We start from the raw sequence: 21,938 nt of genomic DNA on the forward strand, positions 1-21,938 counted from the left end.
TAAGTTCATAGAGCAAAAGGGAAGGGGATTATCAGGAGGTAAGATTCACCATAAGAGTAACCAGAAGGATCCTGATTCCAGGACTCAGCAACAGCTTCCTAATATCTAGGACAGTATCTTTAATGCTGAAGCTGAGAACTCTACCCATATCTCATGAGTCAAATTCTGCTCTGATTTTTAGATGCCACCAAAGAGTGACATTTACTTGAAGCTACGTAAGGGGAAGGGCAAAAATGGACTCAATCCTTTGATAAAGGGCAGAAGAAAGACATTTATTGCTATAGCATCTTATACAGAACATTTCAGAAGACATAAATACTCATAGTTGTATTCTACTTGGCATTTTTCAAAGTATTTTCACACTATCATCTCATTTAATCCTTCTCATTATGATAACAATTTACAGATGGAGAGAAAGGTTCAGAGACATGAGGGAACTTGCCTAAGGTCACACTTAGAAAGTGGCATTCTTCTTAATGAAACCCCAAGCTAATACAGATTAATGCTTTTCCTTTCATGCAGACACCTCTTTGAGAATCTAATAAAGCCCTTGTTCAATTCCCCAGAAAAAGGCACACTCATACATTCTGGATATAACTTCATGGGATTCTCAGACCCAGGTTAGGATCCTCTCTGTATTATGCCCTGTGGCTGTGCACACCAGTGGGACCTGAGGGGCAGAGTGTGCCCACCCTCTTCTCTAGATCTCTGTGATATGAAAAGGAGGTGAACTGAAAGCTAGCCTACATATACACAATAGAGAGACACTGAAGTAATCTTGCAATTAATTAGGAAGGGAAGCAGATACTGCACCAGGAAGAGGATACATGGGCTATGGTTTCAGAGCTGAGTGTGGAAATAGCCTCTAGTACTACCTTAGACAAATTCCTTACTATAAATGAATCTCTGCTTCTTCATCTGAAAAATGGAGATTATCATACATATCTCACAAATGTGCTATGAGAATCAAATAATATATTGTATTTAATACACTCAAGTACTGTACTCACTTCTTAGAAGGAATTGAGGAAATCAAAGCTATTAGTAGAGGACCCAGAAGGTGATACAATGGAAAGAGGACAATATTTGGAAGGAACAGACTTGCCTTTTAATCACATCTTGCCATTTATTAGTTCTGTGACCTTGGGAAAACTATTTAGCTTCTATGAGCCTCGGTTTCCTCATCTGCAAAATGCAGACTATTTATGTATTACATTAAGTTCTTGTGAGCATAGAAAGTATATAAATGTCTAACAGTGTCTAGCATACTCTAACTGCTGTTATTATTAGGAAGGTGGTTAATAATAATGAATGTCTGCAATCTAAGAGTAGGAAGCAATAACTTCCATGGAAACAAATTAAATACAAGGCTCCACTTTTTTTCCTTTTCATGGACATGTCTAAATCTTAAAATTGCTCAGAAGTCTTCATATATAAGGCAGAAGTCTTCACGTGTAAGGCTGACAATGTGGTGCATGAAATTCTCACTACTTTAGCAGAGACCTCACCAAATCAAATCTAACTTAAACCCCAAAGAGGCAGCTTGCTCACATTCCCATAAATGTCACCAAGCAACAGTAAAATAATAGGTCTAATGTTTATGTAAATGTAAATGAGATTTTAAAAACATGTAACTCCAACAAACTCTACAAACACTGTTGTTTAGAGTTTTAAATCATATTACCTTTTGATGGTTGCTATATGTTCTCTGTTATATTACATTCCTTTAACTTTTTGAAATGTTTCTTGCTTTTGGAGAATCTCAAAGAAAAAAAGCAATAATGAACAGGTGGAAAAATACTTAAAAACGTAAGTTCATAATTGAATTAAACTAGTAGGTAATTATTTGTATTCACCACAGAATGTCTTTAAATAGTCTGTTCTCAGGAAGCATTTAAAAGTGTGTAATTTAAAAACCCTCAATTTTCATACAACTTTTCATTCACTGCATAAAGTACACCTATGGTAGTTGGGATTGCCAGACTTCAACTATGAAAGCAATAAAAGGTTATGGTTTTTGCTTATCCAAAAGATTTCTAAGAAAAGACTGAAAAGGAAATTTAATGTTTATTACCTAAAAGGCAGAGAAAAGAAAAACAATGATAAGTACTACATTGCGTTTACTCAGAGATCATATTCCCAGCAACTCAATCACCTATATCATAACTGCCAACCCTTAAGAAAGAGAAAGGAGCTCTGGGCACCTAAAAGAGATAATTCAGAATGAATCTACTTTACCAATCTGAGACTCCTGACTGTCAGTTTTGCCCTTACTTTATTCACAGCTCTAACCAAGCTTGGCTGTTTTATTTTCCAGTTCACATGGGATTAGAGGAAGCAAGCTAGAATAAAAGGGGTAGTAGTTATGGACAGACAAAATAATGGTACTATAAAGTTATACTCATTACATAAGGGAAAAAAAGGAACTACTAGAAGACTGATTGGGGCTGCTTGGCAAAGGAGCACAAAAACGACATCAAAACTGATGTACCAGATGACGGCTCACTTTCAAACCTAAATAGCAAGTGCTACTTAGGAAAGAAGAGATATATATGGATGATTTTATTTCTATTTTAAGAAGGAGTAAAATTAAAGAATTTATGCTTAAAGGCATTAAGCTTCAGCAATCTTTGAAAATCTATCAACTGTATCCCCAATGATATTAGCTAATGAAACACTACTAGTTTTCCTACCTCACCTCCTCAATCTTATTTATTAAAATAAATGCAATGAAAATCCCATCTCTAAAGGTTTATACAGTTTCCCTATATCCGACTCAATATTTTCTTGTATTAGGTTTCCTTCTCCCAACAATCAGATGAACTTCTAATACTGAAATATAATAACCTCGGGCAGTTAGATATTGCTAGCCAGCACCATAAGAACTCTACAAGCTCTTACTGTTCGTGTTCTTCATGAAAAAACTGGTTGGGTGACAATTCTTTGTAGGTGAACGTGTCCAGTTGATAATTCAGAGTCAGCACTGGTATGTCTACCATATAAAATAGTAACTTAAAGATACTTTGGATATGTTAACTAATCTTTGTTTAACATATGTATTCCAAATAGACAAACTTGATCTCCCCAACTTTCTTTCTATACATCAAAAAGTATATATCCTGTGAAAAGAAATTAAAATACATATTTAGAAATATAACTTACCTCATCACTTTCAGGCTGTGAAAACACAATCGGCTGGCCTGTATCTGAAGCTTCCCGTATATTAAGATGTAAGGGAATATCTCCTAAAAGAGCCCACCAGATATCCATTAGTACCGCAAAAGTGTATATTGGCTTTTAGAATTTAATTCTTTGAATTGCAGAAAGAAACAAATCGACTCAAATCAACTTGAGTTATGACTATCCTCAAATCGCTAAATCTCTGAAAAACAAATTTCAAATGAAAATTAGGGGCAAAATATTCCATTTGAGGGCAGTTCCATGATCACATATGTATATATGAAAGCAGTGTGGCAGCCAATCATGGAATAAGGCCTCTGATTTATTCTTTGCTGGAAGTCTTTCAGCAACAAATGGCCTGGAAGACATCTGTAAATTTTTCTCCCTGTAATAACTGATATAGATATATCTTGCCACATAATAAGAGGAAATTGAAGAGGAAAAGATGGGGTGGCAAAGTAGTTTAAAAAAAGCCAACAAAATAATCTTCCTGATGGCAGATGACTGAGCTAAGAGAACTGCTGAAAATTAGGCCAGACCTGTTATTTCAACTATCTGCCTCTTTATCAGATAGAATTATTTTTCTTTTATTATGTATTAATCTATATAGCATTATATATAACTTGTGAGCTTGATGAGCTCTCAGAAAATATATAAGAACCCCCAATATACAGACTTGAGGTCAGAGAGGGTATGTGTCTTCCCTGAGGATATATTAGGTAGTAGGATTTAGAGGAAAAATGCTCTGATCCATCATCCAATTGACTCTTTCTACCACACCATCACAAATGAAGCCTTTCAAAAGGCTGAGATTAAAAATGCAGTAGGGCTTTCCTGGTGGCGCAGTGGTTGAGAGTCCGCCTGCCGATGAAGGGGACACAGGTTTGTGCCCCGGTCTGGGAAGATCCCACATGCCGCGGAGCGGCTAGGCCCGTGAGCCATGGCCGCTGAGCCTGCGCGTCCAGAGCCTGTGCTCCAAAACGGGAGAGGCCACAACAGTGAGAGGCATGCGTACCGCAAAAAAAAAAAAAAAAAAAAAAAAAAAAAAATTGCAGTAAAAGGAGTAGAAGAGTTGACTTGTCATGGTACTCAGCATTCTTACACCTACTCCAAGTCCACCCAAAGGTTATTGAAACGTGTGTGTGTGCATGTGTGTGTGTGTGTTTTATGTAAAGAATTCATTCAGCCAGGCAACAGAAATAATGCAGAAGAATGTGTTACAAAATTACAAACCTACTACAATTTATATTATGAGCTACATGGAGGAACAGATATTTCATGCTCCTCCTACCAGCAAATTTTGAGATCTTGACCAACTGTTTAACTCTTTCCTGAAAGTTCAATAGACAAAATACATGAATACTTCAGTAACCATTTAAAGACCAGCTTTTCAGTAAATTTGATGTCTATTCTATAGATCAACTTTAGACTGTAGGAAGCTATCACAGGGGCAGGCAGGAGAAGATATTACAGAAAATACTTAGTAACCTGCAAAGTTTTTTCTCTTGATTTATGAACAGCCATTATATAGTAAAGAATACTGAATGCTTTCATTTCTACTACAGTAATGAAAGAAAAAAAAGTAAAACCTTCTCCGTTTTATAGCCACCTAGTGACATCACTTCTGCCCTCCAGAGACTCACAATCCGCAGAAGGGTAGAACAAGAAAGAGGAAAACCTTATTAGAAAACAGTGGCACAGTGAGAGCAGTAATAGGCTAACAATCGTATACAGAGAAGGATAAAAAGGAGTAAAGGTAATGAGAGTGGGTAAGGTTCGGCCTGGCCTTGAAAAGTATTTTTGAGGGGTTAGGGCTGAAGGAAGCACATTTCAGAGACATGAGTTAAAGGGGTTTCTGTGGCATGATCTGAGAGCTTTAACTACTATGTACAAACTGCCCCTGTAGGTGAATATGGATAAAGTTCTGAAGAGCCATTTTACGAAATAATCATTTGAAACACAGCCCCATGGATGAAAATAAGAGGCAGCCAGAGAGTCAGTAAAGGGTCCTGGGGGTTTCACCCATCCAGGAGGCCATGGTTGTGAGAGCTCTTTCCCTGATTTCAGTTCCTCATTCCCAATTCCAACCTCTTCATCATCAGAGCCCCTGCTCCAGTTCATGGGACATCCCTCTGGGTCCCATGACATTAAAAGGAGGAGATGTGCTCCACATTAGAACTCTAAATTATTTTTCCCATAACACTTTGATATACAGCAGTCTATAGCATTACCCACTTTCTGTGATCAGTAATCAGTGTTTCTGATTTTCTGATTACACTTGTGAGCTGTTGGTTAAAATGTATCTTCCATATGTGAAACTGTTTCTCTAGGAGACACGTTTCAAGTTCTAAATAACTGACTTACAAAATCATACCACCCATTCATGAATTAGGGAATTATAATACTGTCAGTATAATTCAATAACGTCATTATAATTACACATTTACTTTATTATATAAGTGAATGTCAATCTGTTATGTTATTATGCAGATTTGGGAAATTGAACTTCCTAGGTTAAATGAAAAACTGTTGCAGAATATAATTAGTAGCTATTATAACAATGTATCAAAATATATCATTAGTATTCACCTGGTACTGTGGTAGCTGCTTTAGTACAAATGCATAAAAACAATAATACATTTAACATCAAATTTTAGAAACTTAATTATAATAAAGAATGTTTTGAAACTCCTTGATCTTTAAGGGATCTTAATTGTTAACTATCCTAAACTAATAATTCACTCTATGCCTCCGTTATTTAGCATCTAACATCTGCCTTTGCTCAGAACAGAAACTTGTAAGTAGGGACTTCCCTGGTGGCACAGTGGTTAAGAATCCACCTGCCAATGCAGGGGACACGGGTTCGAACCCTGGTCCAGGAAGATCCCACATGCCGTGGAGCAGCTAAGCCTGTGCACCACAACTACTGAAGCCCATGCGCCTAGAGCCCGTGCTCTGCAACAAGAGAAGCCACCGCAATGAGAAGTCCATGCACCACAATGAAGAGTAGTCCCTGCTCCCTGCAAGTACAGAAAGCCCGCAGGCAGCAACGAAGACCCAACACAGCCAAAAATTAAATAAATAAATAATTAATTAATTAAGGAAAAAAAAACAACAACTCATAAGTAGAATATCAAACATGTTTCCTAAAAAGTCCATTAAGTTGCTTTTGGATTTGTTAAAAATCATGTTTTATCCAAAATCTGTGTTTTGCTCCTTTAACACATGATTTTACTTCTCAAAACACTAATGAATCCTTCAATTCAGTAACATGAACTGTATAGACAGTGTAAATTTCAAGGGGCATATTTTATAGACATGGCATAAAAAGATTACAGAATAAAAAGGTTACATATAAGAAGATTACAGAAAACAGAAAATACTGTTTTCTACAGCAAAAGGACTAATAAATTCAGAACTGATCAGGACGGCATTTCTTCATACACACCAAGAACTGACACTTCCAAAGGTTGCTACAACATACAGAACAGGTATTTCTGTATATATATCTGCTTATACTGAGAGCTGTCTTCCCAACGTAGCAAACAAACTGAGGATCATTATTTAAAATGTAGGCTTCAAATCACAATACTCAAACCACAAAACTCTCCTCTCAAATTCAAGTTATAGGCAGTTTTTATCTATAGCAAGAGTTATCATAATTGGCAGAACAAACCCCCTATTCAAAAAGCCTTCCACTAATGAAGTATCACAAAAAGCCGAAGAAAGGTTAACACACAGAACTGTGCTATACTAACAATTTAAAACACAAAGCCAAAAGCAATTCATCCTTTTCTGAGACATTCTTCATCACCATGCCATTTTCTTTGCAAAAGAATATCCTGTGGTCTTACCTAGAATATCAAGATCAAGGGTCCGTGCTAGTCTCCTTGCACCATCAGCACCAAAAATATGAGTTTTGTGTTTACATTTTGGACACTGGAAAACACTCATATTTTGGACAAGGCCCAGAACCTAGAATAATAAAGACACACTGAAATCAAAACAAAATTAAACCAAGTTTCAATCCATTATTTCAACAAGTTTTTACTGCATGCCTACTAGGTTCCAGTGATACAATAATGAATAAGTTATGGTCTCTGCTCTCAAGGAACTCAAGCTGGTGGGAGAGCAAGACACATGTCATTAACTCTAATAATGAGATAAATGCTAAAGAGTTATAAATGACAGGGATCAAAAAATTCTGTTCGGGAAGAATGAGAGGGACCTCTGAGTTGCCCAGAGAGAATCGCTTCTTCAGGTTGAGTGTGAGAAGAGGGGTTGAGGCCTACAGCAGGAATTCTAGGCAGAAGAAAGAGCATAAGCCAAGGCAGCGGACTACAACTTGTGTGGCCTTTTTGGGCTGCAGCCCAGTAAGCTGCCAAGGCAGAAGCTAGTCTGGTAAGAAAGGTCAGGGTCAGATGGTAAGGTGCCAAATGCCATTCCTGTACTTGAGACTTTCTTCTTGAGACAACAGAGATGGTACCAAAGCAGCAGTGATACGCAATAAGATGTACGCTTTAGAAATTCACTTCTGAGGGCAACATGGGAAAAACAGCAGGAAGAAGCACAGGAAAAGAAATAGTTAAGAAGCTAACTGTGGACAAAGCCTCACAGTAAATAACAGCTAACACATACTGAGCGCTTATTCTATGTCAGGCACTGGGATAAGTGCTTTATATGCACTATCTTATTTACTCCTCACAGAACTTTATGAGATGGGTTTTTATCATCTCCTTTCTATAGGTGAGAAAAGTGACACAGCGAGCAAAATACTGAAACTCAGCTCTTATCAAAATGTTATTGTTCAAAGCAAAAATTTAAAGCTATATACAAAGTGTCCATCTCTTTCTGAGTTTCCCCAACTTCTGGCACAAACTAGATACTTCATAAACATTTGTTGAATAAAATAGACAGCTTCTGCAAATATAATCCTTATTCATGATCCTTTTAATCTTACTTTTTATTGATGGGAAGCCGTGGTTCTCTTCTAGAATAAAAATGGGGAAAACAACTATCAGAGGCTTAGAGATAACAATGTCTGTATCATCCTATCAATCCCACCAATAAGATTATCATTATGGGAGATATCTCTATTAGAACATTTACATTTTAAATGCAGAAGAGAACCGATAGTCCACAATGAAACATATAAATAAGAAGGTGATCAAATTTGTTATTCTTTCTGAAAAGAGAAACAGGAAAGACTAAGGTTTTCTACAACACATGTAAATGAAGACAAATAGTGAGGGACATGAGGATGTAGGTAAGCATTTTCCAAATATCATATGCTCTTTTGCTGATGCAAAGTATCACAAAAAATAAATCACACTGTATTTTGGTAATTCAGCACCATCTTCAGAAAGTTAGACGAAAACCTAGCTAAATACCACACAGCTTAGTTTATTCACTATGTCTATATAATACACTCATTACTTGGGTAGTTTTACTGCCATTTATGTTAAATGTGATATACCCCCTAACTGTAAGGCTTTCAGCTTTAATGTAAAAATATCACTCTAGAAGTGGGAAAAGGAGAAACACAACGTGAAAATTTAAGTGAGGGTATATTCTAGTCCAGAGAGAATGGGAAAAGTATTCCTTCTCTGGAATCTCTTAGACTTCCCAAGATATAGAGGCATGGAGCAAGAGTGTATTTGAAGTTTGTTTGTGATTAACTTACTATTAAATTGTTCACTACGGACTGTATAAATGTCTCAGACATTCTCTATATAGACTATATAAATGTCACAGACATAAGACTATAACCAAACTCAGTCTTTAATGACATCCTATTATATACCAGTAACTAGGCTAAACACAAGGTGTAGCATATAGTGGTGAGCAAAACAGACTTGGAGCTTGCACACTAATTGGAGAAACAGATTGAAAACTTAGTGCAAAAATGCATTTTATAAACTGGAACAGCTTCTCTAGAAGCAAAGTACAGAGTATTATGAGACTGTAGAAAAGAGAGGACTCTATCTACCCTGGAGTCACAGAGGACTTCCTGCAGGAAATGTCTGATCTAACAGTTAAAGCAGGTAAAAACAAGGAGAAAGGGAGGAAACACACTCAAGACAGAAGTAGGAGCATGTCTCCTGTCTCCTTCAAGGAACTGAAATGCAGTACAGTTTAGGTATGGGGTGAGTGGTGCGAGATGAGGCCTGAAAAGTAGGCTTACAGGCCGTTTAGTGTCTGGGTTGTATGAGTACAGACACCACTGAAGGGTTTTAAGCAAGAGAGACCACTGTGCCTATAGTTGTAGGAGACTCATTTCTCAGGACTGTAGGGTTTTAAAAACAACATGGAATGGAAAAACTAAAAGGACTTGTCTTTGTGTGTTTATTTTCTTAGACAAACACAGATCCAGGGCTGTGTGCTCTGAAATCAGTCATTTCAGAGGTGATAGTTTTTAGTACTGTCTAAAATACTCTAGGTCTCCTGCACAGTTCTCTGCATAGGATTTTTTTCCTGGGCACAAGGTTAGCATTTTTCTTCTTTGCAATTAGGTGAGGACACGTAACTTGCTCTGGACAATGAAATGTGAGCTGAAGTGACATGTGTCACATCTAGGCAGAAGCTTTAAGTGCTAATTCCCCATTATGTTTCCCTCTGTCCCTGGGACTAGCAAGCTTCCAGAAAGCGGCTGCTCCATCAGCCTGGGTGCCAGAGTAAGAACAATGCAGAGGAGTGTTACAGCCAAACCATAATGGACGTGTAGCATGAGAGAAATAAACTCATGTTGTTTAAAGCCACTGAAATTTGAGAGTTGTTAGTACACATAATCCAGCCCATATTGGCTGACACAGGGGTGTAAGAAGAAAGTATTAAAATTTCTATTTCTTCCTTATGATTTCCTTTTTAATTCCAATTTTGTATGTGTGTTATAATGAAAATAACATATTGGCACAGTAATAAACATGTACTATATATAGATACGTAGAATTTACAATATATATTTATATATAGTATACATTATAAAATCTATATATAGGTACAGATAATTTATATTATATATCTATATATTTATATAATTTATTATATACCTATATACAGTATACATTATAGAATCTCTATATCTATAATTATATATATATTTTCAAACATCATTTATTAATTAGCATGTATAATCAAAACAATTTAGAGATAAACAACCCTCTGTATGTTTGAAATTAAGAGGTTGTGATACCTAAGCTTAGCTCTATTACTGATAATATTCTTCTAGTTAAAGGATAAATGCCCTAATACTGCTTCCTAGGTTACGTTGAACAAAGTAATTCCTCTTAACTCTAGAATTGCTTCATCTCAAAAACTTCCCACACAAATACCACTTTCCCTAAAAAATAAAAGTTGTAATGGAACAGAAGAGTGAGCCCAGAACAGACTCACACATGGAAGTCACAAATTTATAATAGAGATGACACAGCACTGCAGTGTTAATTGGATATCCATATGGAAAATAAGGAATCTTAACCTTCTATCTCACACCATACACAAATATTAATTACAGATGGATTGGAGAGCTAATATGAAAGATAAAACAAAACACGTTTGGAAGAAAACAGCAAAATAAACTTATAAACTTGGAGGCAGGCAAAGATTTTTCTAGCAGGACACAAAGAAGCACTAAACATAAATGAAAATTTTTTGTTAAATTCGACTACTTTAAAATTAATAATTTATCAGAAGACATAGTTAAGAGAGTAAAAAGGCAAGCTATAGAGCAAAAGATGATATCTATAATATACATATATAACAAAGGACTTTTATCTAGAATAAATAAAGAATTCCTACAAATCAATAAGGAAAAAAAAATCAGATAATACAACAGAGAAATGGGCAAGAGACTTAACAGGAACTTCATAAAAAAAGATACCCAAAGATGAACAAACATGAGAAAAAGTGTTCAATTTTAATTATCATCAGGGAAATGCAAATTAGAACCACAACGAGATACCATACATTTATGCTTAAGATCTGATTAGAACAGAAAAACGTCCTTGTGACTACAACAACCACTCCCCCCAAAAAAACCCAAATACCAAATGTTGGTGAGGTCATGGAACAACTAAAACTCATAGCTTCAGTGGAGTGTAAAGTGGTACACCATTTTGGAAAACTGTTTGGTAGTTATCTACTTAAAGTGACGTATGCCTATATTAAGGCACAGTATTTCCACTCTGTTATACATTAACAAAAAATGTGAACAGTTACCAAAAGACATTACAAAAGTGTTCATAACTAATTATCCAAAAATGAAAAACTACACACATGTCCATCAACAGTAAAATGGACAAATAAATTGTGGTATATTCACACAATTGAATGCTACTCATCAATGAGAATGAGAGAACTATAGCTGCAATCAACAGTATGAGTGAAGCTGACAAACATAATTTTAAGCAAAAGAAGCCACACAAAAGTATATACTTATTATTCCATTTATAGTAAGTTCACAAACAGATAAAACTAATCTATGGTGTTATAATTTGGGTTCTGCTTTGGGGGTAGTGATCAGAAGGTGGCACAAGGCAAGAGCTTCTGGGGTACTGGTAATGTTCTGTTTCTGAATACAAGCAATGGGTGTGTTCACTTTGCAAAAATTCATTGAGCTATATACACTCACAATTTATGCCCTTTTGTGTATGTATATCAGACTTCAATAAAATGTTGGCTTTTACAAAAGGTGGTCATGTGAACAGCGGCCAATAAAGCAATAAGAACAAATAACCAAAATGATGTTTTATTGGTCATCTTGTGAACCTGCACCCAAAAATAACCATCTGTTTTAAACAGAAAATATTCTATAAAAACAGAGGTTGCAGTAAAACTAAGATGAGGTCTTTGGAAAGAACAATCCCCTATTCTTTCCACATGACACTCCAAGGAAAGAACTGAAATAAAAGCCTAAGCCCAGAGAGCTCTGAAATGATGGAGTTCTAGCCCATCAATGTCTAATAAGGTAGCCACTAGTTCACATGTGGCTACTAAACACATGAAATGTGGCTAATCTGAATTGGGATGTGCTGTAAGTGTAAAATACAAACTGGATATCAAAGACTTAGTATAAGTAAAAGAATGTAACATATCTCAATAATTTTTTAGAGTTTACAAGCTATTCTTTAAGTTTTTTCATTGAAGTGTATCATGAATACACACAAAAAGTACGCAAATCACAAGCGCATGACTGAATGGACTTATCATAAAGTTAAGTAGGCCCAGGTTACCATGATGCTGTCAGTAAAACATTGCCAGCACCCTAGAAGTCTCCTTGTATACTCTCCAAATCAGGTTGCCAAAAGTATAAACTAACAACATGGTGGTTAGATTTCTAACAGCATAAATTAATTTTGTTGTCTTGAATTTGATATGAATGTAATAATGCAATGTATTCTTCTGTGTCTGTATGATTCATCCAGCTAAACCATGTACATCTGTAGTTCATTTTCAGTGAGTTCTAAGATTCCATGATGACTATATCACAGTTATGCATTCTCTTGTTAGATCATCCGTGTTGTTTCCAGATTTTTATAAACAATGCTTCTATGAACGTTTTAATACATGTCTTTTTTGCTGGGTATTAGGTTATGCATATTTAACTTCAATTAAAAAAACGCCCGTTTTCCAATAAAATTCTACCAATTTATACTCCCACTAGCAAATGAACGAGAACTCCAGCTATGCCACAGCTTCATCAACATTTGGCATCATCAGGCTTTTTTCATTTTGGCAAGTATAGTAAGTATGGAGTAGTACCTCATTATGCTGGATTTTCAATTGTCAATCTGTTTATACCAGGAACTCTATTTCCTAGAATCTCCTTCCTTATATGGCTCCTGGTTAAAGTTCACCACAGGTAAAGTGGCATGAGATTTGGGAAGAGAAGGTGTAGGCTTAGGCCTTACACTCTAAAGGTTTCCTGTGGGCAGAGGTGGTGACAGAAATGTGCAGAGGTACAGGTGCATTCCAGTTTGTTCTCATTCTGCCTCTGCGCCCAGCTATCCTGTGCACTGTGTTTTTAATTTGTGTTGCCAAAATTAGTAAGGAAGTTAAGCATATTTTTACATGTTTATTGGTCATTTGTATATTCTGCTCTGTGAAGTATCTGTTCAGGTCTCTTGTCTATTTTTTCCATTGATTATGTGGTTCTTTTCCTACTGAATTGTCAGAATTCCTAGTATTTTTAAATGCAATTCCTTTTTGCTTGATTCTCAATTTTTATATTGATTTCATGCTGAAATGACAGTATTTTCAATATACTTAGTTAAGTATACTATTAAAATTAACTTTACCTGTCTTTTCCTATTTTTAAAATAATGGCTACTAAAAACTTTAAAATCACATTTGTGGCTTGAATTATATTTCTCTTGGACAGTGCTGCTGTTGACAACTAAAGGCTGACTGTAGAACTTATTTTGATAGTTCTCCTACCTAATGTTGCTCTAAGGTCCTAAAGATGCAAAAAAAAATTTATCAGGGTCTGTGATTTATGAATATTTTAAAAAATTGAACAGAAATGAAACATTTACCTTTAAGACTATTCAGGACAGATAAACTGCCAAGTTTCTTTGCTTTTAGTTGAAATTACATCAACTGAGTGTGCTAACACTCGTGTGGTTATCTCTTTCTGTTCAGAAGCTCATACAACAGTCACACACACATGTATTTAACTAGAAAAGAGAAAATAAATTACTTCCTAAGATATGCAGACTATGTGGCTGAACAACTTTTTCAAAACATGGGGTTAGCTGGAAGAAAATTTACAAGAGAGCTTCCAGTATTAAAAAGATTAGAAAACACTGCCCTCTTCATTTAAGAGCAGTCCTCTATACTCAATTATTTTTGAACAGGGGTAGCTAATGTAATAAGAAAGAAGATTATAATGCCCATATTACAATTCATAAAAATTCTGCTTTTAAATAGGAAAGAATACATATCTACACGACCACCCCCTACCCTCACTCCCCAAAAAAGCCTTATATTGTGTGAATACTTTATATGTTGTTAAGCTGTGTTTATTGTAGAGCTATTTTGTGTATCCTTTGATCATAGAAACATTAGAAAACAGTTGCTTTGCCATAGCTTAATTTACATAATACCACTGAGACGCAGCTGTAAGCACGCTCAATCATTTTTTAATGTCTCATCAAAGTATAAGATCCTTTTTTCTTTTTACCTCAGCTGGTTTTACCGAAAAAAGTAAATGCTACATGCCTGTCTAACATCAGCCACCACAAACCTTTAGCATGTTATTCTTACATTATTCTAATCCATCACTGGCTCAGGAGGGTACCTCTTTTATTAACTTTTAAAAAATTGACTGTCTTGAAATATCAACATTGCCCTGAAACACTGGATTTTTGTGTCTAAATGTATTGAATTAAGCAGGCTCAAAAGACCCCAATTTTAATTTCTTCTTGGCATTTTAAACCCAGATTCAGGTAAGTAACAAGCAAGATTTTCAGGTTACTATATAATCCAATTTTTCAAGGCTACAATCAGGTTAAATTCTTGCCGGATGGAACCTGTCACAAGGATTAAGAGCTATGATTTAAGAAAAAATGAAGGGGAAAAACTCACTGTTAAACAGAGAATGAATAATAACAAATGAAATTATTAGATTCACAAGTGCTTTTCAGTTCTCCATTAGCCTTGAACCAGTTTTTGGTATATTCCTTGAAGCATGTGTACAGATATTATAATTTTAAAAAATGAGATGGGTGTTCTTGTTTTCTCTTTCAGAAGTAGTCTGGTAATGGAAAAAACAATTAATGGGGAGGCCTGCGTTCATTCTCCTCTCAGGGACCAACAAACTACCTCCGGATCCATGAAGTACAACTTAACTTCTCCATGCCTTGAATTCTAAAATGAGGGATTGTAATGATCTCTAAAACCTACCACTGTAACAATAACATTCAGAGCTACCCTTCACAATGTCATGTGCTAAGACCTATGCAAAGTACTGTACATGTAATCTCACTTAACTGCCACAACGACCTATGAGATGGGTCACTAAACACTTAAGCTAAATTATTTGCTCAAGGTCACACAGTTAGTGAATAACAGAGCCAAAATTCAAATCAGCTGGGTCTATGTGTGGAAGTCACAAAACCAGACGACAAGTAAATGAACTGCAGGATTTTGTTCATGCAACTAGATGGCCTAAAACTATTGACCAGTCAACCCAGTTCAGTGGGGAGATTTAAAACAGTAATTAAGAGCACAGTTATAAGGGAAGACCTGATTTGAACCATCTTCATCATTCACTGATGCAGCTGAGCCTCAGACATCATTCTCTTCTCCTGGCTATGAAACTCCCCTTTCCCTTAACACCCTCAGTATACCTCTCCTGACTGTCAACAGAACCTATGGTCCCCTTAACTCCTCTCCATTTTTCAATCCACCAATTTTCTGTCTTTACTTGCCCTAGGCAATCAGGACCCCAAAGGAAAGCAAATTTAAAGGAGACTCCTCTTAATCTCTCATGCTGTGATAATTCTATGACATTCACATTACTAAACCTCAACTCTAGATAACCCACAGAAATAGCAATTAAGAATGTGGGCTCTGGAAAGCAGACCATTTAGGACAGGATCCCAGAGGCCCACTAAACAGATGGGTAGCCTTATGCGAATTATTTAATCTCTCTGTACTACAGTTTCCTCACCTGCAAAATGGGGAAAATAATGTTATTACTTCACAGGGTTGTTGTGAGGGTTAGATTAGTTTAATTCATGTAAATCACATAGAACAGCATTCTCGTTTAAAGCATACATGGACTTCTGAGAGATGCTAGAGAAAGACAAAAATGAGCAAACATCTTCAGTCTCTAAGATGCAACTATGGCCGAGATGCATAATGCTACCTACTCAGTCTTATAAAGGTTGTCACTGAAGGAAAGTCATTTTTCAAAAGTGGAAAGATTACCCAATTGTGCAGAAGGAAGCCACATGCGATACATCATGTGCAAACTAATAAATAGCGTTCCTAGAAAGAATACTAACAGCACCTTCCAAGGCCTGCAAAGCCAATAATGAAAGGTTCTCTAAATACATCAAAGGTATTAAATTTCTCAAAGAATCAAGGGAGAGAACTTGATGATCATAGAGGAAAAAACTATGCTCAAGGATGAAAAGAATAAATGTGTCACTTGCCTCCACTTTCATGTAAGATTGCCTATTTCTAAATTGTTTTGTGAGGTAGATAGGCTTGAGGTATTAAAGAAAATAGAACTTTTGGGGTCCAAAAGACAAACTAGATGCTGAACAAGCTCCGAGACAGATATGATGAACACATAAGTTTTGAAGGCATTCAAGGGTGAAGATGTGAAACTCCTGGTCCAAATGGATAACCTACTGCCATGAATGGTGACTGTGCCAGAAAAAGAATAAACTACAATTCTGATCCTCATCACTAAGAACAACTTGTAGGGGCTTTGGTAATAAAAATGGAAAACGGAAAGAAAACATTAATAAGAATCAACTATTTTAGGTTCTAAGATCACCTAATTTTTCTTAGGAGACAATATAATCATTAACCCTTACAAATAAATACCACAAAATCCACACCGCAGTAGGACTCTGTTTTTTTGTTTTTAGCCAGCTGGAAAAGAAAACCTGCTGGCTAAAAACAAAAGCAAAATTCCTATCTCTCTTTTATAAAATAATTAACTATTTGCAAGGCTGAAATAGTCATAGAATTTTCTCTCTCTCTCTCTTTTTTTTTTTGGCTGAGTTGGGTCTTCATTTCTGTGCACGGGCTTTCTCTAGTTGCGGCGAGCGGGGGCTACTCTTAGTTGCAGTGTGAGGCTTCTCATTGCGGTGGCTTCTCTTGCTGCAGAGCACGGGCTCTAGGTGTGTGGGCTTCAGTAGTTGTGGCATGTGGGCTCAGCAGCTGTGGCTCACAGGCTTAGCTGCTTTGCCGCATGTGGGATCTTCCTGGACCAGGGATCGAACCCGTGTCCCCTGCATTGGCAGGCGGATTCTCAACCACTGCGCCACCAGGGAAGTCCCTAGAATGTTCAAAATTAATTATAAGAAAAAAAAAAGTTCAGTGACCAGCATTAGGCTTTAATATATTTGTTGCCACGTCAACTATAGCACAGACAGCTAGCTGCTCACCAAAATCCATGGTCTCATCTTTCTTGCTTAGCACATAGCTAACCTATGTTTCTCAGGCTCCTTGAGAAACATGACTGTGATCACATAACAGAGTTTTAGTTGGGGGAATGAGAGTGTAAGTACGTGTACCACAACCAGGCCTCATCCATAAAAAGCTGCCATGACATCTCTCTGTACTGTCTTTCTCTTCTGGCTAGCTCAAATGAGGATGGCCCAATGGTGACCTTAGAAGTCACATTTCAAAATGGCAGAGGCTCCAACAGCCTAAATGACTTTGTGGAAGAAAGCCACCATGCTCACCTGTTCATATACTAGTACTGTTACATGAGCAAGAAAGAAGCGTCTATTGTGCTTGCATCATTATAAATTTTGAGGTCTACTTGTGACAGCAATTAGCCGACATTAAATAATGCAAATTTTAAATAATGCAGAATTTTAGACTCTAAATAACTTTAACAACTTAATAAATCTAGAGAACAATTTAGGCTCAACTAAAATACTCAAGAAATAAGGAGATCTCAAAGACACTATTTATCTAAATTTTTAAAAATTTCTTGTTAAAATTCTTATTAGCAAATAAAGAGACTAGTCAAAATACCTCGGCCAAATACAAAAACACCTATGAACTATAAATTTATGTTTCATGATAGCAATTATAATGAACATTAATTATATAACATTATATTGACATCGAGTGATTAGATTGTACCAAACACTGTATTAAGCCCTCACTTAATTCTCACCTCAACCCTCTGAGGGAAATACTATTATAATTCCCATATAATGAATGAGAAAACTGAGGCACAGATTAAGTAACTTGCTCAGGTCATACTGCTAAAAAGTGACAGATCTAGGATTTGAACTCTAGCATTCAGACTCCCGAGCTCACCCTTCTTAACTACTATGTAAAAGTGCCTCTGTAAGCTGTACCCTACTGCCTTAAAATTATAATACAATTTCTAATGTAATTTAATTTGCAACCATAAAAGATATACTTAAAGAATATAGCTCTCTATGTGCTTTAAAAAATCTGTGTATAAGAGGCTACAAATATACAGATAAATAAAAAAATCTGGTTCGGTTAGGAGAAGGGATAGTCACATACATCATGTGATGTGAATAGTACTAAAAAGGCCAACACCAAATCATTTTCTCTACCAGTATCTTCCTTGCCAAACAGTTTTAAATCACAATGCTTAGAGATCGGGCAGGGATTTGTGACTGAGAATCTAACCTCTTATTTCTAGTTCACTGTCAACCTGAGTAAAAAACTAGCTCCTGGTAGATTTATTAACGGCAGCATAACTTTCAAAATCCCTTTGATTTCTGCCTTTTTTTTTTCTAACCACCCTACTCTATGTAATCAATTGCCAAGCCTGTCTATTCTTCTTTCAAAATGTCGATTACATTTATTTCCCTTTCCATTTTCATTGCCATTACTCTAAATCAGACCCTTACTGCCTATCACCTATACCAGCGTTTTCCCAACTTATTAAAACTGTCTTATAAGAAAAATATTTGACATCTTGATCTGATACAAAAGCACACGTATATATGTTTATGACTGAGACCATATCCCTATGAAATAACACTTTCTCTTCCTAAGGGCAATTTACCCTGATATTGTTTAAGAACTTTGGTTACATCTCTCACTGAATTGATTTCCTGACTCATTTGTGGGTCACAACCTGCACTGTGAATGACTGTGACCATTGCTAATGCTTCCTTACTGCCTCCACACTCTCCTGGCTCCTATTCTTTCTATTCATCTCTATCAGATTAAATCCTTTTAAAGCTCCACTCTAATTTTGTCTATTTCCTATCCAGCATTCTTTATGGACGCCTCTAAAAATCTCAAGAAGAATGTCCAAATTTCTTACTCTAGTGTCTAAAGCTTGACTAAACCTAGGCCTAGCAAAGACATATCCAAACATATTACTTCAGCTATAGACAAATTGAACAACCCTGAACACTTGTGATTTCCTGATTCTTTTCAGACTGAATTCTGTCCCTCCCCCAGTCCTGTGATATACCTATGAAAATCCTCCTCCAATCATTCATTCAGTATATATTTAGTGCAGCTATATGTTCTGAACACAGAAGGGGGTCAGTGGCTGGAGCTGACCTTATGGCACTATAAATGTGAAAGTACTGACAAAATGTGAAAACAGTTACAAAAGGGGAAACAGTGTTACTAAATCATACACTAGAAAGAGCTTACCTAGTCAACAGGGTCAGGGTAAGTCCCCCAGAGAAAGAGCTGTTCAATCTAAGCACCAAAGGGGGCTTCCCTGGTGGCGCAGTGGTTGAGAATCTGCCTGCCAATGCAGGGGCCACGGGTTTGAGCCCTGGTCTGGGAGGATCCCACATGCCGCGGAGCAACTGGGCCCGTGAGCCACAACTACTGAGCCTGCGCGTCTGGAGCCTGTGCTCCGCAACAGGAGAGTTGGCGACAGTGAGAGGCCCGCACACCACAATGAAGAGTGCCCCCGCTCACCGCAACTAGAGAAAGCCCTCGCACAGAAATGAAGACCCAGCACAGCCAAAAATAAATAAATTTTTAAAAAAAATCTAAGCACCAAAGGATAAAAAGGAGCTACAGGTGAAAAGTGAGGGTAAAGTGTTCTCAGATGGGGAAACAGCATGCTGAAGTCCATGAGAAGAGAAACTATGGAAATCTTCCAGAAGTGAAAGACGACCAGGTTGCCTGTGGCAGAGATAATGCCAGTCAGAGCGGCCTTGAGGTGGGAACAGCAAATTGTGGATGGCATTATATCCCAGGTCAAATATCAGTATAGGGAGTATTCATCATATGCATGCTACATGCCAGGTAGTGAACATTTAAGGATTTTTAAGGCATGTTTATTGCCCTCCAAGAAGAGCTCACATTCTTCTGATGGGACTGACAGGTAAACTTGTAGTGGGATAAGAGCCAAACTAGATATATGTTCAAGTGGTTCAGAGAAAAAATTATTAATCTTTTCTGGTAGTTTGGGAAAAGCTTCCTAGAGGATGTAATGCCTGAGCAGGGATTTGAAAAATGAATATGAACTGACAATGGCTTCTCAGGGAAGGGACCAGCATGTACAAAATTACACGGACATTAAAAACAAGTAAACAAACAAACAAAAAAGAATGGCTTTTCCATGAAAACCTTCCTTGATAGAGAAAAGTGTTCTCATGTCCCTCAGAATTTAGGGCCCCTGCACCATAATAGAGTTAGTCTACAAAATGATAATGTACTTAAGGAAAAAAAAAAGGCTTCATCCTCACCTTTTTTTAAATCACCAATGGAGCTTACCACAGTACTTGGCTTATAGAAGGCACTCAATATAAGTAAATATATATTTGTAGAATAAACTAATAGCTATTTATTGAATTAAAATTAAGTGATCCCTTATGTACAGAAAGAATAAGAGAGTATACTTTAATATACTTTTCAGGAGCTGGAAAGGAGATTACCTAAGAAGAGAGGGCTGGATAGTGAAATCCCTGTGACTCTAAAAGTTCAAATGGTAGGGGAAGGGTTCCAAATTGAGGTGCCTAGTTTTCCCTTATAAAAGAAGGCAACAAAAATGGATGAGGTAAACAAGATGAAAAGACAGCCCTCAGAATGGGAGAAAATATTTGCAAACAAAGCAACTGACAAAGGATTAATTTCCAAAATATACAAGCAGCTCATGCAGCTCAATATCAGAAAAACAAACAACCCAATGCAAAAATGGATTTAGAAGACCTAAACAGACATTTCTCCAAAGAAGGTATACAGATTGCCAACAAACACATGAAAGGATGCTCAACATCATTAATCATTAGAGAAATGCAAATCAAAACTACAATGAGGTATCACCTCACACTGGTCAGAACGGCCAGCATCAAAAAAATCTACAAACAATAAATGCTGGAGAGGGTGTGGAGAAAAGGGAACCCTCTTGCACTGTTGGTGGGAATGTAAATTGATACAGCCACTATGGAGACCAGTATGGAGGTTCCTTAAAAAACTAAAAATAGAACTACCATATGACCCAGCAATCCCCTGCTGGGCATATACCCTGAGAAAACGACAATTCAAAAAGAGTCATGTCCTACAATGTTCATTGCAGTTCTATTTACAATAGCCAGGACATGGAAGCAACTTAAGTGTCCATCGACAGATGAATGGATAAAGAAGATGTGGCACATATATACAATGGAATAATACTCAGCCATAAGAAGAAACAAAATTGAGTTATTTGTAGTGAGGTGAATGGACCTAGAATCTGTCATACAGAATGAAGTAAGCCAGAAAGAGAAAAACAAATGCTAACACATATATATGGAATCTAAAAAAAAAAAAAATGTTCTGAGGAACCTAGGGGCAGGACAGGAATAAACATGCAGACGGAGAGAATGGACTTGAGGACATGGGGAGGGGGAAGGGTAAGCTGGGATGAAGTGAGAGTGGCAATGACATATATACACTACCAAATGTAAAACAGATAGCCAGTGGGAAGCAGCCGCATAGCACAGGGAGATCAGCTCGGTGCTTCATGACCACCTAGAGGGGTGGGATAGGGAGGGTGGGAGGGAGACTCAAGAGGGAGGGTATATGGGGATATATGTATCACTTTGTTATACAGCAGAAACTAACACAAC

The 21,938-nt window shown here is 36.8% G+C and overlaps 1 protein-coding gene across 6 annotated transcripts in view; it reads right to left on the reverse strand.

Annotated features, from left to right (window-relative positions):
* Positions 1-21,938, reverse strand: part of NUBPL (NUBP iron-sulfur cluster assembly factor, mitochondrial) — a 333,446-nt gene that overhangs the window by 7,824 nt on the left and 303,684 nt on the right. For 5 of the 6 annotated variants that reach the window (XM_067738373.1, XM_067738386.1, XM_067738380.1 and 2 more), the window contains 2 exons: positions 7,035-7,155; positions 3,163-3,245 (listed from right to left, as the gene is read on the reverse strand). In XM_067738373.1, coding sequence (XP_067594474.1) covers positions 3,163-3,245; positions 7,035-7,155 — 204 coding nt within the window. The remainder of the gene's footprint in view (positions 1-3,162; positions 3,246-7,034; positions 7,156-21,938) is intronic. The other variant, XM_067738397.1, reaches the window with a different exon arrangement.

The sequence above is a fragment of the Pseudorca crassidens genome, chromosome 1 (genome assembly GCF_039906515.1).
Source record: "Pseudorca crassidens isolate mPseCra1 chromosome 1, mPseCra1.hap1, whole genome shotgun sequence".
Classification (NCBI taxonomy): Eukaryota; Metazoa; Chordata; class Mammalia; order Artiodactyla; family Delphinidae; genus Pseudorca; species Pseudorca crassidens.